General features: G+C 40.4%; 1 protein-coding gene across 27 annotated transcripts in view; it reads left to right on the top strand.

Annotated features, from left to right (window-relative positions):
• The window catches only part of nbeaa (neurobeachin a), an 87,246-nt gene extending 72,960 nt beyond the window's left edge, over positions 1-14,286 (top strand). For 9 of the 27 annotated variants that reach the window (XM_035991092.1, XM_035991105.1, XM_035991104.1 and 6 more), the window contains 24 exons: positions 684-748; positions 1,266-1,374; positions 1,671-1,837; positions 3,122-3,246; positions 3,348-3,497; positions 3,583-3,615; positions 3,927-4,063; positions 4,197-4,332; positions 4,927-5,029; positions 5,216-5,331; positions 6,428-6,540; positions 6,914-7,054; positions 7,171-7,290; positions 7,883-8,035; positions 8,149-8,313; positions 8,659-8,748; positions 9,459-9,651; positions 10,515-10,586; positions 10,846-11,001; positions 11,364-11,534; positions 11,670-11,771; positions 11,920-12,116; positions 12,277-12,428; positions 12,698-14,286. In XM_035991092.1, the coding sequence (XP_035846985.1) occupies positions 684-748; positions 1,266-1,374; positions 1,671-1,837; positions 3,122-3,246; positions 3,348-3,497; positions 3,583-3,615; positions 3,927-4,063; positions 4,197-4,332; positions 4,927-5,029; positions 5,216-5,331; positions 6,428-6,540; positions 6,914-7,054; positions 7,171-7,290; positions 7,883-8,035; positions 8,149-8,313; positions 8,659-8,748; positions 9,459-9,651; positions 10,515-10,586; positions 10,846-11,001; positions 11,364-11,534; positions 11,670-11,771; positions 11,920-12,116; positions 12,277-12,428; positions 12,698-12,788 (3,057 nt within the window). In that variant the 3' untranslated portion in view covers positions 12,789-14,286. The remainder of the gene's footprint in view (positions 1-683; positions 749-1,265; positions 1,375-1,670; positions 1,838-3,121; positions 3,247-3,347; positions 3,498-3,582; positions 3,616-3,926; positions 4,064-4,196; positions 4,333-4,926; positions 5,030-5,215; positions 5,332-6,427; positions 6,541-6,913; positions 7,055-7,170; positions 7,291-7,882; positions 8,036-8,148; positions 8,314-8,658; positions 8,749-9,458; positions 9,652-10,514; positions 10,587-10,845; positions 11,002-11,363; positions 11,535-11,669; positions 11,772-11,919; positions 12,117-12,276; positions 12,429-12,697) is intronic. The other 18 variants (XM_035991113.1, XM_035991116.1, XM_035991112.1 and 15 more) reach the window with 5 other exon arrangements.
• Positions 14,287-15,783: the final 1,497 nt, after the last annotated feature.

The following is a 15,783-nucleotide window of genomic DNA, read 5'->3' as shown; positions in this document are numbered from 1 at the left end:
TCATCTTCTACCACTCTCCACACTGCCCTGTCTTCTCACCACTCCCTCTCCTTTCTCCTCCCCTCTACTCTCCTGCCTAGCTGCTCGTCAGCATGTATAGTATTACCCCCGGCTCCGGCCTTGTCTGCCATTAGATGCCCAGGAGAGCGAACCCTAGCCCAGATATCGATCCTCTGGATGAAAGGGGTGTAACAGGAGATGCTCCCACGTGTCCTTCACAGCCTTAAGAGCTAGTGGAGCTAATGGAGCTCTGATAGCTTGAGGCTTTCAGCAACACTCTCATTCTGCTCAGAAGTCTCCACTCTAATATGTACAGACACATTAAACACTCACACACTCTTAGACGGGTGCATTTTCATTGACACTTAGAAAGCTCTTTAGATGTTTCTTCATCCTTATTCTGTGCAGTCATGTTCTTGTGTACCTTTACACTGGTGATGGTAGAGGATGGGCCTCTATATTTCCTCTTGAATAAAGCTGTTTCTATCTCTCTATTTATCCATACACATTTGTGAAGGCTATACCATGTATACCCACATAGCTCTGGTATGGTTTGTCTTGTTTGTTTTTTTTAACCCTAGACAATATACATTAGGCCATTGTGAACAATGTTGTTCTACATTTCCAGAAAATGTATATCATGAAATTACATAGGCAGTGATAGTTTTATTCTCTACACTTAGGAGTGGCAAAACTCCATTCAGAAGAACGCTGGACTGGCCTTCATTGAGCTCATCAACGAGGGAAGGTAATCCATCACACAGACTGATTATCACCCCATATAATTCACTGTGATTCTCACGTTAACAGCAACAGTGTTATCAGTGCACACAACTAATGGGAATGATAGAGCTCTAATGAGAACCTTTCCAAGATAAATGCACAGTGCCATGTGTGTTCAGTAGGAAATCGAATCATTACAGTGCAATTAAGTGTGCAGTTGATTTGTGCTGGTCTATTTTCAGTGTCTGTAATCTTGTTTTTATTTTACTCCAAACTGTATTATACATAATTAAAGGACAACACAAAAAACAATACACATCCATAAAAAAGATGCTACTTTTTAAACATACTGTTTTTTACTGTACCCATCCATACATAAGCTTTAGCAGCCAGACCAGTCTTATTGATATAATTTAGAAAAGGTTGCCATATTGATGGAAACTTGCTTACATTCCCTTGCATTGAGAATTAGATTTTTTTCTTCTAAATGGAGGTGTTGCTAAGGCCTGTAATGTTTGTCGCTCTCTTTACCCCTCCACCAGACTTCTCTGCCACGCCATGAAGGATCATATTGTGCGTGTTGCCAACGAAGCAGAGTTCATCCTGAACAGACAGAGGGCAGAGGATGTACACAAACACGCTGAATTCGAGGTAAACACAAAGCACCACTTGCACTGTTTGTCATGATGTGACATCATTAAAGCCTGCAGGTTAAAAGCCATGTGAAGGGGCTAATGTGTAATGCTCATTGTTGTTACTGATTGTCACCAACAAATACCTGCATTTATTTTGTAAATTACCATTTCCAATTAGTAAATCTAAACTGATTTCCTGTGCCTATGCATCAGTAAGTGTTTCAGGAGGACATACTGTACAGCAACACAACAATCTCCTCATATCTGACAGTAACACTCTTTGGTTTCTTACTACCTCCCACCTTCCTCCAGTCTAACTGTGCCCAGTATGCTGCGGACCGGAGAGAGGAGGAGAAAATGTGCGATCACCTCATCAGTGCCGCCAAGCACAGAGATCATGTGACCGCTAACCAGCTGAAACAGAAGATCCTCAACATCCTGACCAATAAGCACGGAGCGTGGGGGACAATGTCGCAGAGGTGAGCGGGAGATGCGAGGAACTGCGTGTCAAATTATACTCTGGGACATTTTTAGATTGCTGTTCCACAGGATGTCATTTGTCAGCAGACATTATACCAGTTGAGTGCACACGGAACACTCTTTGCATATAATGAGAAAATGGCATCAGTATGTGTAGTCAATAGGCGATTTGTTAATTTTTAACAGGGGGAACGGACCTGGTTTGTTTTGTTCACCCGTGACTAGCTGACCGCCCCATCAACGACTCTTTTGGTTCTGTATTTTTTAATAAGTCAGCACCTTCCATCATGTTCAGAACATATCACTATAACACATTACCACTGTATATTATTGCTATTTATTTGTGTAAAAGTAAAAGTAGCATCATTCAAACCATACATTCATGAAGCCAGTAGAGTAGCATTAGCTTCACATCACAGAATCAGGAAATCTATTTCAAGTTTTCAGAGTGTGGATATGATCAGTGCTGAAATATAGATATTTATAAAAGACATGGTCCATGTAAAGCAGGCTTCATGAAACAATCAGGTCTTAATAAACATAATTAATCGTACATCGACTTCAGCGCACAGAGACAGCTGAATCCTAACAACGTAGCTGCCGGGTAGCTGTGAAAGACTTATCTCCTTATTTAGCCCACTCACACACAATGATTGCTCATTATTCAGAGCTGCCTCCAGACTTAGGGAGGACATGTGATTTATTTTAAGAACATGTGACATGCAGCATCTGAAGCCTGTCTTCCTCATGTCACTTTTGATTAAGTAAATGGTATGCCACAACTTGCATGCTGTTAATAAACACTGTTTGCACTCACATGACAAGTTAATTAAAGTTAAATTGCATCTCAAGTGCTCTGGCCTGGATTATATTTTAAATTGTTTTTTTACATTAGCATAATGCTTATTGAAAATTGCAATCACACTTGATGTCTAAACCTTGCTTTTACATCTGTTTTTTTCATAAAACACCTTGGCTCTATAGGGTAGATCAGTCAGTTTGATGTTTTTCCACTCATCTTAAAGCCAGTTATTGGTGTTTGCAGAGTTGGAAAGGTTTGTCAAACTCACCCCTCTGGTCAAATACTGTCCTTTAACCCAATAAAGAAGAACCTTTTGACTGTCGGAAATTTGTTCTGGAAGTTGCCAGCATAAATGTCACCTGTAACTTCAGCTTTAATTCCAACTTTCTTGTTCTTGAAGGAAAAGTCACAAAGTGCACACCTTGTTTTCCTACCACAACAGAAATGACTCATCTTTGTTTCTCCTTTTTTATGTTTTCAGCCAATTACATGACTTCTGGCGTCTAGACTACTGGGAGGACGACCTGAGGAGGAGAAGGAGATTTGTGCGAAATGCATCTGGATCCACTCACGCCGACGTGTCACTCAAAGCTCTGGAGGACTACGGTCAGTAATGTGTACAAATGCAAACATGTTGTACTTGGTCAATATCTGCTTTTTGCATACACCCAACCCTCTCATGCACACTTAAAAACACACTCAAACAGGTACAGAAGAAGATGAGGAGGGTCTTACGTCGAAGAAAACATTCCGCAGCCAATCAGTGGTCACCCAGAACCCAGAGGCGGAGTTAATGCTGGAAGGAGACGATGACACTGTCAGCCTGCTGCAGGAAAAAGAGATTGATAACCTTGCTGGTAAGATGCACTCACATAAAGACACACACAGTCACCATGCTACAGAACGACTGAACAGTAAACTGTCTGTGACTCTTGTTTTTAGTACGTTTCCGTCCAAGATTTTTTACCTCCAAAGGCAAGTCATTTGAAAGTTTTGAAGCTGCACTAACCATCCAGCTGATTTATCGGACTCAATAAGATTAAATCATAATTTACTAAAAACTGATTCAAAACTAAATACCTAATTTAATCCAGTTCCTCTCTGACTTCTGACACACCTGATGGATTGTTTAAATAGTATGTAAAGTAGAATAAACAAATACATAATCAATCTTAACTAACCTGACATTACTCTATTACAGTACGTGTGCCATTTCATCATCTGTGTGATGATCAGGCCTGTGTGTGTGGGTTAGGGTTACCTGAGTAATACGTGTGTGTCCCCAGGCCCTGTGGTTCTGAGTACTCCAGCTCAGTTGGTAGCTCCAGTGGTGGTGGCTCGGGGCACTCTGTCCATCACTACTACTGAGATCTACTTTGAGGTGGACGAAGAGGATCCTACATTCAAGACGACTGAGGCTAAAGTAAGCTGTCATTCTGTATTATAAAAACAAGCAAACTTATTTACTGCTTTTCATTCATTGATCCAAATAATTTGGGATTGATTTGTCTATAAATGTATAGGTTTTTCTTTATGTTAAAATATTTTTTTCAAAGGATGTCCAACCTCAACAGGTACTGGCCTACTCAGAGGGTCTGCACGGTAAATGGATGTTCAGTGAGATCCGAGCGGTGTTTTCCAGACGTTACCTGCTGCAGAATACCGGACTAGAGGTCTTCATGGCCAACAGGAGTAAGTCTGCACATTTCTTATTACCTGCACTGACATAGTCACATGTATTGATTTCTCAAAACTGTACAGTATGCACCCATAAATATGGTCGTCAAGCCTATAAATACATAATAAGTGCAAAAATACCACATATGCAAGCAGTATCTTTTTTCCACTTAAAGTTCAAGTTCAGCACCATCATTAGTGCAATGTCTACAAAGAAATGGTATTAAAAATAGATATCCAAATGATGTTTAAAATGTGGCTCTTAGCAATGTGTATTGAGTAAAAAAAATGTATTTATTATTATAATATTTGTAGGAGAAAAAGAATGCAGTAAGACCTGACTGAAGTACACCTGTATTAGAGTATAGCCTCTTTATGTAAATGTGTATCCTCTCTTCTTTTGCCTTTCCTTTTATTCAACATTGTTATCCCTTCAGTCTACTATAGTTCAGAATGAAGAGCACTAACACTGCCTGGGCTCTAGTCTTGTCACAACTGCCACCACTATACAGTATTGTACTGCTGTTTGGTACCAGTTCAACATTAGTCGTCATAGTGAGTGATTGACTTTATGTTGTCTATATGCTCTTGTTCCTCTCCTCTCTCCAGCGTCTGTGATGTTTAACTTCCCGGACCAGGCCACAGTGAAAAGGGTGGTCTACAGTCTCCCACGGGTTGGGGTAGGAACGAGTTACGGCCTGCCCCAGGCCAGGTAGGTGCAGAGTATAATCAGCTGTCCACCACTATTCTGAGTTGGAGAGGTATTTCTTGCTGGTGTGATAGAAATAAACTTCAGTGTGTGTGTGTGTGTGTGTGTGTGTGTGTGCGTGTGCGTGTGTGTGTGCGTGTGCGTGTGCGTGTGCGTGTGCGTGTGCGTGTGCGTGTGCGTGTGTCCCAGGCGGATTTCCTTGGCCACCCCTCGTCAGCTCTTTAAGTCGTCCAACATGACGCAGCGCTGGCAGAGGAGAGAGATCTCCAACTTTGAGTACCTCATGTTCCTCAACACTATTGCAGGTAAAGTTCAATTGCAATCAAATTTCATGAGCTGTCAAGTCTCTTATTGTGGATCTTATGTTTCCTTCATTTTCTTCCATTCTTTCTACTGTGTGATGATGACATTTTCTAGCTTATTTGCTGTGGAAAGTTTCTTAATGTGACTTTATTTGGTTTCTCTGACAGTTTCTGTTGTGCTGTGTTGTTCAAAAATAAAGCACAGACAGAAATTGCAGACTTCTTTGTATTTCTCTCAATGTGCATGAATAAAGAACCAAATGTATAAATAGACTTGAATGAAGAGACCAGATAAAGGACCTGGAAGATTTGAATAAGATAAACCTTTGTCAGCTCCAACTCATCTACAGTTTGCATAGCAACAGTCACCAGTGTGACCTGTAAATACACATACATATAAAAATATATGAACAGCCACAATGACAATAGACAAATTGGTAATGAATTGTAAAATAATTATTGCAGCTAAACATTTGCTATTTTATTGTATTTATAGGTCCTTTATATACTAGAAAATATCCACTTATTAACACAATACAATATACATATACATATCATATATATATCATATATATCATATCATATATATATATATATATATATATATATATATATATATATACACACACAATATATATTGATACATGTATGTAATTAAAATGCAGAATGATTTTCAAATGCACATCTAGATAAATGACAGCCAATGAAAATGCGGTTAAACACCTTAACATATGCTGGCGTGTAGCAGATTGTCAACAGCTTGTGCATTTACGCCTCTCTCTGTGTTGGGAACATCTTTTATCACACTAACATGCAACCTTGGTCGGTGTGATTGTAATACCAGTCTGGCACTTTAATCTTTACTTGCATCAGCAATTAATTAAAGGTTTGATCCTTATTTATTAGGCGTGGAGGTGTTGAAGCCTGAAAATTGGTAGCAGCAGTGCTGTAAATCCCTTTTTTTTTTTTTTTTTTTTTTTTACACTTTAAATATTATAGCATGTATTCATTTTTTTATGTAAAACTCAAACTGACGTAGTATACACAATAAAGCATGTTGTAACAGTGTGGGACCATCTCGTGACTTTTGTCCCTTTAGGGCGGACCTATAATGATTTGAACCAGTACCCCATCTTCCCCTGGGTCTTGACCAACTATGATTCAGAGGAGCTCGATCTGACTCTACCTGGCAACTTCAGAGACCTCTCCAAGGTTAGAGCACCCCTAACACACAACACTTAATGCACTTTTTACAATGAACAGCATGTGTGCTGCTTAGAAGATGCTATAAACCAAAATTAAGGGTAAAATACTGGTCAAGCCGTACCACTCATGTACCAAGGCTCAGCAGGAATCTCTTGTTGCATTTCCATTAGTTAGTGTAAGAACAAAACAAAGCCACATAACACTGTGGGTGGAATTTCCTGCTTTCCCTCCTCCTACAGAGGATCAGAATGAGCATGCGCTTGTTAGTTTTATTGTTCAACTGTTGACAGTTTTAAATAATGCATGACAAGAAAAACTACATGTATGGTTTCTTGTGTAATCGTTGACTTAAGCCGATGTTTTCTCCGGTTTCTTCCAGCCAATCGGTGCACTGAATCCCAAGCGAGCAGCGTTTTATGCAGAACGCTACGAGACGTGGGACGACGACAGCACGCCTCCTCACCACTATACAACCCTGTACTCCACTGCTCATTCAACACTGATGTGGATGCTCAGAATAGTAAGTGCCTGCTGCACTTTACACACATACAGACTTTAACCTTTAGCCGACGCTTGAACACACAGGAGAGACCCAAGGATTCTGTTTGATGAATTTGTCTATGTGTATGCCCGTAGGAGCCTTTTACCACGTTTTTCCTCAACGCCAACGATAACAAGTTCGACCATCCGGAGAGAGCCTTCTCTGGCATCGGCTGCTCGTGGAGGAACTGCCAGAGGGACACGGCTGATGTCAAGGTAACTATTCCTGATGAGCTGAAGGAATGTCACCTACATAAACAAACATATTGAACATTAAAATGAAATACACAATAAATACAGTTTCAGAGTTTAAAAACATAATGTTGGTAGTCATTCTAGTTTTAATTAGAAAATCTCTAAATGTATGAGGAGTGTCAATAGCCACTTGAAGACATTAACACACGTCTAAAGCCCTGGATCTCAACCTAGGGAGCAGAATTTCACATGAGGCCGAGACATACAACGTGCGGTCATACAAACGTAAAAAAAATATTTTGCTTCAAACTAAAACTTCTTTTTTTCTGTACCTGTGGTTTATATGTGGTTTTTGAGGAGAGAGTGAATGAGCAGGTAGTGTTTTGCATTAAAAGTCAAAAACAGTACTTACAGTAAAGCAATTCTATTTTCTGAGCTTGAAACGGTTAATAGCTGAAAGTATTTTTAGCTCTGGAGGAAGTTATTCAAATATTGGTGACAACAGCTCGTATGTGTGTCAGCTTTAATATTTTATATCGTCACAGATTTTGTAAAATCAATAATAATTTTCATTTAGTTAAAATAACCAATGTGTTTCTGTCATGTCCATCAGGAGCTGATCCCAGAGTTCTACTACCTGCCTGAGATGTTTGTTAACAGTAATGAGTACGAGCTTGGGGTGCGTGATGATGGAGTCTCTGTGTGTGACGTGGAGCTTCCCGCCTGGGCCAAGAAACCTGAAGACTTTGTCCGCATTAACCGGATGGTGAGGGACAGTCATCTTTCCTAAAATATAAAAAGCTAAAAGAAAAGTTAGACACTGAACATATTCTTGACTCTTCTCTTTCTTTCTCTCTCTACACTCGTTACTTGGACCAGGCGTTGGAGAGCGAGTTTGTGTCGTGCCAGCTCCACCAGTGGATTGATCTTATATTTGGCTACAAGCAGCGAGGGCCAGAAGCAGTCCGAGCTCTCAACGTGTTCAACTTCTTGTCCTATGAGGGAGCAATCAACCTAGACAATGCAGACGCTGTGCAACGTGAGGTCAGTTTTGAGTCACACATGTACAGTATTATTACAGTGCAGAAATGTCCCCCTCATGAGTTCCTCAAGCCGCGATAAAGCTGCCTTCAAGATCATATGGCAGCATCAGATTGATGTAATGTATAAAGCTCTGAGATAAATAGTCACTACATGATTTCGTCTTATGGTGGAGAAAATAGTTTTCCCTAGGGATGAATTCAAATTACAAGCAGTACATGCATGTAGTTTAGAAAGCATACAAAAAAGACAAACACGCATATTTAATGAGAGTAAAGTAAAGAGTGCAAATGAGGGGTTTATGTTTTTCAAAAGTTTGTAACCCCATCTCTGTCTCTCCGACTGTAGGTGATTGAGTCCCAGATTCAGGCGTGTGGTCAGATCCCCTCCCAGCTGCTGATCGAGCCACATCCGCCTCGCTCCTCCGCCATGCACCTGGTGAGAATACCTCGACAACTTTAGCAAATTGTATTTCAGTTTTAAGTTTCATAACAGTATTCTCCATATATGCTTACAAAAAACACCAAGTTAGCTGTACTCACATATTAGACCTCAGCTGCGACCTACTGAAATACAGTACATAACAGAAGTATACATATTTTTTTTTTGCACGTTTCTTTTTTCATGTTATTTTATTGAGAGGTTGTTATTTTGAAAATCTTCACTTTGGGAACAAGAAGAGAGTTTTTTCCAATGTTTCGCTTTTTTTATAGACAGGTTGAGGAATTTATTTTTCATATTTACAACACATTTTAATCCTTATATACCAGTTAAGAGATTATTACATACAAGTGTATGTAATGATGTTTTAGTATCTCTGTCCTTCCTGCTACCCTCAGCAGAACGAGGCCTTAGTGTCTCCACATCAGAGCCATCCATGTCAACCCAAACCTGTCAGTCCTGAACCCCGACCAACCAGTGCCTCCACCTCCTCTCCTAGCCCTAGAGCCACCCTCAGTGTGTGTACCTACTCTGACCCTGTGCTCCCACTAATATACCTTTTCCCTACCTCCCCTTTGTCCCATCTGTTCTGTCTCTCCCTCTTCCTCCGTCTCCATTTCCCTCCTCCTCTCTCCCCCGACCTTCCCACCCCGCTCTGTCCTCCTCTTTCTCTCTGTCCCTCTCTCTTTCTCTGTCTGTCTCACCAGTGTTTCCTTCCCCAGAGCCCACTGATGTTTAAGGATCAGATGCAGCAGGATGTCATCATGGTGCTCAAGTTCCCCTCCAACTCTCCTGTCACTCATGTCGCAGCCAACACGCTCCCCCACCTCAGCATACCGGCAGCCGTCACCGTCACATGTAGCCGGCTATTTGCCGTCAACCGCTGGCACAACACAGTCGGTGAGTGCATGATAAAGGAATCCTCTATAAAATGGAATTTAAATCTTAAAATTCTCAAGTTATACATATTTTTTAAGTTACACCACTTTGAACAATGGAACATGACATTACATTAACAGTATACTGTATTGTTATTTTATCTAAATTGAGGAACTAAACTATTGCAATCCGTTGATAGTACAGTAACAAGATGTTCATAATAGGGCTGAAATGAGTCTGACACAGAAAATACATCAGCTACAATTTTGATAATTTGATATCAATTAGTTGTTTAGGTAATTTATGATGATTTTCAGACAAATGCAAATTAAAGACATCACTTTTTGTATGAAATTGTAATTGGCATTTATAACAATTCTCAGACATAATTAGACTAACTGAATAAAGGATTAGTCAAACATATTCATATAAATTACATAATGAAAATATTATCTGTAGCTATACAATCAAGACTACTTTATGGAAGTCTGTAGTGCTTATAAACCCAGTGAGATGTTAGTTAATTTCAGTGGTAGTTATTTGATTGGATTATATAAGTGTTTGTTTACTCTTATTTTGTCCAAGTGTTGACATAAAAAATATTTGTTAATTAAATCCTCAATTAACCTTTCATGACCTCATTAGCACAGCGGGGTAGGTTAATGAATTGTGATAATGTAATTATGGGGGTCATAAAGCAGCTCAAGTGACCTTTCTTATTGAGGCTTTTATTTCTTTAACATAAGCCTGCATCAGAGAGCACTCGACCAGGGGATTATATGAGAGGTTGTGGTTCAGCATTTATCCTTCTCTGTTTTATGATGTGTGAATGTACGGGTGTGTATGTGTGACTGTCTGTAATGTTTGATCCTTGTATCCTTCAGGCCTCCGTGGAGCTCCAGGATACTCCCTAGAGCAGGCTCATCATCTCCCCATTGAGATGGACCCTCTCATAGGTCAGTGCACAAAAATCTTTCCAGCAGATTTAATTGGTTTAATGTAATGATAATATTAAGGACACAAGTAGTGGGACTGAAGTCACTATATCACATGATACACTGGGGCTTTATGTACATATATTGCCACGACACAGGCTGCAAAACTAACCTGAGTGATGAACGATCAGGAAAGGTTAGAGTTCATTTGATAGCTTGTGAACAATATTGCATTCGTATGCCCTTTTAAACCTACTGACATCTTTGTGCTCCTATGTAGCAAACAACTCGGGCGTGAACAAGCGTCAGATCACTGACCTCGTGGACCAGAGCATCCAAATCAACACACACTGTTTTGTGGTTACTGCCGACAACCGCTACATTCTGGTCTGCGGCTTCTGGGACAAGAGCTTCCGTGTTTACTCCACTGAAACTGGTAGGTTTCGTAGTATTTATGAGACATGTTGAGCATTAAGCACGGTAGAAATTGATGCTGTGATTCTATCCGAGGTCCAGTTTTAAATGTGGATCATGTAGTCATGCATTTGCAATTTTATTTAGATTTGTGTTTAGATTTATTGATCTATAGAAGATTTACAGTATAACACTCTTTTTTTTTTTACATTTGCACCTGGGCATACAGTACATTTCTCTATTTATCGGTCCAGAGATTTATTGATTTAGATTTAGTGACGCTCTAGTCACTAACTAGCTTGGTAAGTAAAGCAACCATGGGCTTCAAAAATCTGAGTAGAGAGCACAAACTGACTTAGCCGTCTTCCTCCTTCCTCTCCACAGGAAAGCTGACCCAGATAGTTTTTGGCCACTGGGATGTGGTGACGTGTCTGGCCAGGTCAGAGTCCTACATCGGTGGAGACTGCTACATCGTGTCAGGCTCCAGAGATGCCACTCTTCTTCTGTGGTACTGGAGTGGACGACACCACATTATTGGGGACAACCCTAACAATAGTGAGTGGCGACATGGGGGAAACAACATTTGTGAATGTTTGCCTATCTCACTGTTTACATGAGTAGGTTCCTAGTTCAGAAAACACTACAGCTCCCAGATGTTAATGGTGTCTCTAACTTTGTTTTCTCTTCCAGGTGACTACCCTGCTCCCAGGGCAGTACTGACAGGACATGACCACGAGGTGGTGTGTGTGTCTGTCTGTGCAGAGCTGGGATTGGTCATCAGTGGAGCTAAAGGTTTGTGTGTCTTTATTATGGCCTGTCTGGGCCTAAGAGTGATTTCCACAACATTTGTTTTCTGAATTTCTTTTAGAGGTTGGGCTGGTTTCTCCAAACAAATATATTAACAATTTTTTTACTATCTTGCTTTGATCTTGCTACTCAGAGGGCCCGTGCCTGGTCCACACCATCACAGGGGACCTGCTTAGGGCCCTGGAGGGGCCAGAGCTTTGTCAGCGGCCCCGCCTCATCTCAGTCTCCAGCGAGGGCCACTGCATCATCTACTATGAGAGAGGTCGTTTCTGCAACTTCAGCATAAATGGAAAACTGCTGGCACAAATGGAGGTCAACGATTCCACACGGGTAAGGCTGTTGAGTTAATACTGTAATATTCTTTTAGTGTATATTCATGCATGAATACTGTCCTTATTTACTTAAAAACAATCCAATATACTGTAGCCCGACACACTGAAGCCCTTGAGCCTCTTTGAAAACTCTCTGTCTCTTCTTTTTCTCTCTCCAGGCGATCCTGTTGAGCAGCGACGGACAGAACTTGGTGACAGGAGGTGATAACGGAGTTGTGGAAGTGTGGCAGGCGTGCGACTTCAAACAGCTTTACATCTATCCAGGCTGTGACGCAGGGATCCGTGCCATGGATCTCTCACATGACCAGAGGTAAAACAGATAGGGTGCCACTCTGACAGACAGAAGAAGATGCAGACCGCGTGACCTTTTTTTCCCTTAAGGACTACTGTTGTGGGGGAAACTGGGTCACCTCAAAGGGGGCAGCAGAGATTACTGAATGATCAGTAATGGGGTTGAGTTACACCTCAGATGAGGCCCAGGGCCCAGGGAATGATTGATGCACTGCAACCCTAAAAAAATAAGTATTTATTTGCATAATTTGGTTTACAGATGTGACTTTCTGTGTGCTCTGCCCTCAGGACTCTGATCACTGGTATGGCATCTGGCAGCATTGTGGCGTTCAACATAGACTTCAACCGCTGGCACTACGAACACCAGAACAGGTACTGAGGTGGACAGCGTGATCGAGAGGAGAATGGAAAGAGGAGAGAAGAACAAGAGGGAGAGGAGGTGATGCATTCTGCTGTGTATCTGCAACGCGGGGAAACTAAAGGTACAGAGACGAGGGAAAAACAAGTACTGGACCTTAGACTCTATTCCTTTGTGAAGTTTACTTGAGTTGTGGATGCAGCAGCGCCGGTGGAAATAACTTCCTCTGTGCATACGTGTACGTACACGCACGTGTGTAACCACAGACCCATAATACCCCGAAGATACATACCAAAACCTGCTCATAAAATAGACAGACTGCAGAACGGGGGAGAAGAGCAAGTCAAGCAGACCTTGTAGAGGTCAATCCTACCCGTACCACTCACAGGACTGGTGCAGTTACCATTCCTGGTACGCTTAATGCTTCACAGACAAAGAACCGAAGTTTTGTTTTCACTTACATTTTTCTTCTTTCTCAATTTTGTTCTTTACTTTTCCTTTGAGGGGAGTTCAGTCTGGGAATTATTTGGGTGGACTATAAATTAAGACTCCTTCAATGTGTCTAAACTGATTAGAAATGGAATCAGAATTGATCCAGCCCCACCCACTGTTCAAACACCGGTGCTATTGGCTTGATCTTAAAATTTACCCTTGAAAAATTGCCTTGGGTTATGATTTCATTAGATTTTCATCTTATCTGGTTTTATCTGGTTTTATTTTATAATGTTAATTTCCTTTTTTTTCTTCTTTTACCCGCAGCAGGGTTAAATTCTTATGTAAATAAGGCTCTGCTTCCTTCAGAGTCTACACATGTTCTTTCACTACACAAACTGCGCTTATCACCTTTAATTTATTAATGACTTGCTGTATGTAAAATACTGTGTAATAATTATTATTATAATGTTGACAAGACTGATGATAATAACGGCAGTGTCAAGGATGGTGATTGTTTTGCCGGAGATAGTAATGATAAAGAGATCTTGCCAGTGCCACCAAGGATGACAACCACAAGACTGACTTGATTTCCTTTGTATATTTGGTGATTGTTTTGTCAAATATGTACATATAGTCTTGGTTCAGGCTTGATGGGAGACTTAATCAGCTGAATAAGACTGAAAGCGCAAAGGAAAGCTTCACTTACACACATTTGTTGTTTATTTAAAAAAAGAGAATCAAATCAATGTAAAAGTTTGTTTTGTATTTGCACTTTGCACCAATCACATATCATTATTTATTAGCTTGGTTCTTTCTGATCGGCTGCCATTTCGTTTAGGTCCATTTCCCCTTCGGGATTATTTGTGCATTGATGTTTGTATTTAAAGCGTTGAGCTCATGTGTGATTATTAGGTTTTACAACCTCACAGTTGTAAGCAATATCATGATTCTGTAGCTGATAGAGGTGGGAAAGAGGGAGGACAGGGGATGAAATGTGAGATGTACTGTATGTGTGAAGCCATCTTGATCAAATGCGCACATGCACATACTCTATCGACAGGTTCAACTTATGTATCCAAAAAAAGGTTAAATATTTTTGGATCTATGAAACCCTAAAAACTATTGTATTCATGTTTTATTGCAAAGATGTAAAATATGACGTGTGAGTTGGAAAAAAAAAATCATGATAAGAAAAATAAAATATGCAAAGAATTTGATGACTTTACTTTTTATTGGTCAAATATGCTATATGCTCTTTCACTAAAAGGTTCCTTTTTGCTTCACGAGGGTGTGTTATTGTTGCATACACTAGACACCAGTCTGAAAGGAATCTTCCTTCTTCAGATGATTTCAAGAGACACATTTAAGAACACAGACGTAAGACATACAGAGCAATGTTAGTTTAACAACATGTCCAGTTTCTATTTCCAGCACTAGATGTATGCTTTTTCCATCTGTAGGATCTGGTCCTGCATTGTCTCCTGCTTAAATCGAATCAATGAAAGAACTGAAGTTCCCTTAAGCAAGGCATGTAACTCAAAGCCTCTCCTGTGGAGCTTCTTAAAGCCTAACTCTCGCCAAAATGCAACCTAGGGTCTTTTTATGAATGTACCCGAGTCAGACTTTCGTTTAAAAGCATAATTAGGACGGAAACGCCACTTTTAAGATTTACCGTATTTTCGTTTTTCGGTCAAAAGGCCTTTTGAATGGGAGTGCTAGGGGCATTTCTATGATAGTATCAAAATCACTAATTTTTAAAACACTAAGAAGGCTCAACACAACATGAAACTTTGCTCTAAGTATCACCAGGGGCTTTACACATGAACGCAAGCATTGAGAACATCGTTTGTGTACACAGAGTTTACTAAAAAAGGTTTTGAACAACTCACTGTAGCTGTTGTTTTTCCGGTCCCCGTCCATCTCGCAAGTCAAAAATAGCCGAGGGAGGAGAGTAAAGATGGAAAGCTCCTAAAGCTTAGTTCCATATAAATGCACGGATAATTTATTGTTTTGTCGTTAGTGAAAAACAATATTGACCTTGTAGTTGAAAAAGGAGCCTCATATAAGAATGACATTTCCTCCTATGGAGTCCGTTCATTCGCATTCGGAGATCGACTCTTTTTGACTGAGAAAATGGCGGATAGCGTAAACAACAACTGCTAACGTGAGTTGCTCAAAACCTTTCTTTTTAGTAAACTCTGTGTACACAGACAATGTTCTCGATGCTCGAGTTCATGTGTGGAGCCCCTGGTGATACTTAGAGCAAAGTTTCATGTTGTGTCGAGCCTTCTTAGTGTTTTAAAAATAGTGATTTTGATGCTATCATAGAAGTGCCCCTAGCACTCCCATTCAAAAGGCAATTTTACCGAAAAACGAAAATACGGTAAATCTTAAAAGTGGCGTTTCTGTCCTAATTATGCTTTTAAATGAAAGTTTGACTCGGGTACATTCACAAAAAGACCCTAGGTTGCATTTTGGCGAGAGTTACGCTTTAAAGATAAACTGTGTAAAGTTTCAGGTGTGAGTTTGGTTAATTGCATGCGTCACAAGTTGCTGTAGACTTGTTGAGCTCATGGTGCTG

Source organism: Sander lucioperca, chromosome 13, assembly GCF_008315115.2.
Source record: "Sander lucioperca isolate FBNREF2018 chromosome 13, SLUC_FBN_1.2, whole genome shotgun sequence".
Lineage (NCBI taxonomy): Eukaryota > Metazoa > Chordata > Actinopteri > Perciformes > Percidae > Sander > Sander lucioperca.
The sequence above is the reverse complement of the archived record's forward strand: the minus strand, read 5'-3'. Positions and strand labels throughout refer to the sequence as shown.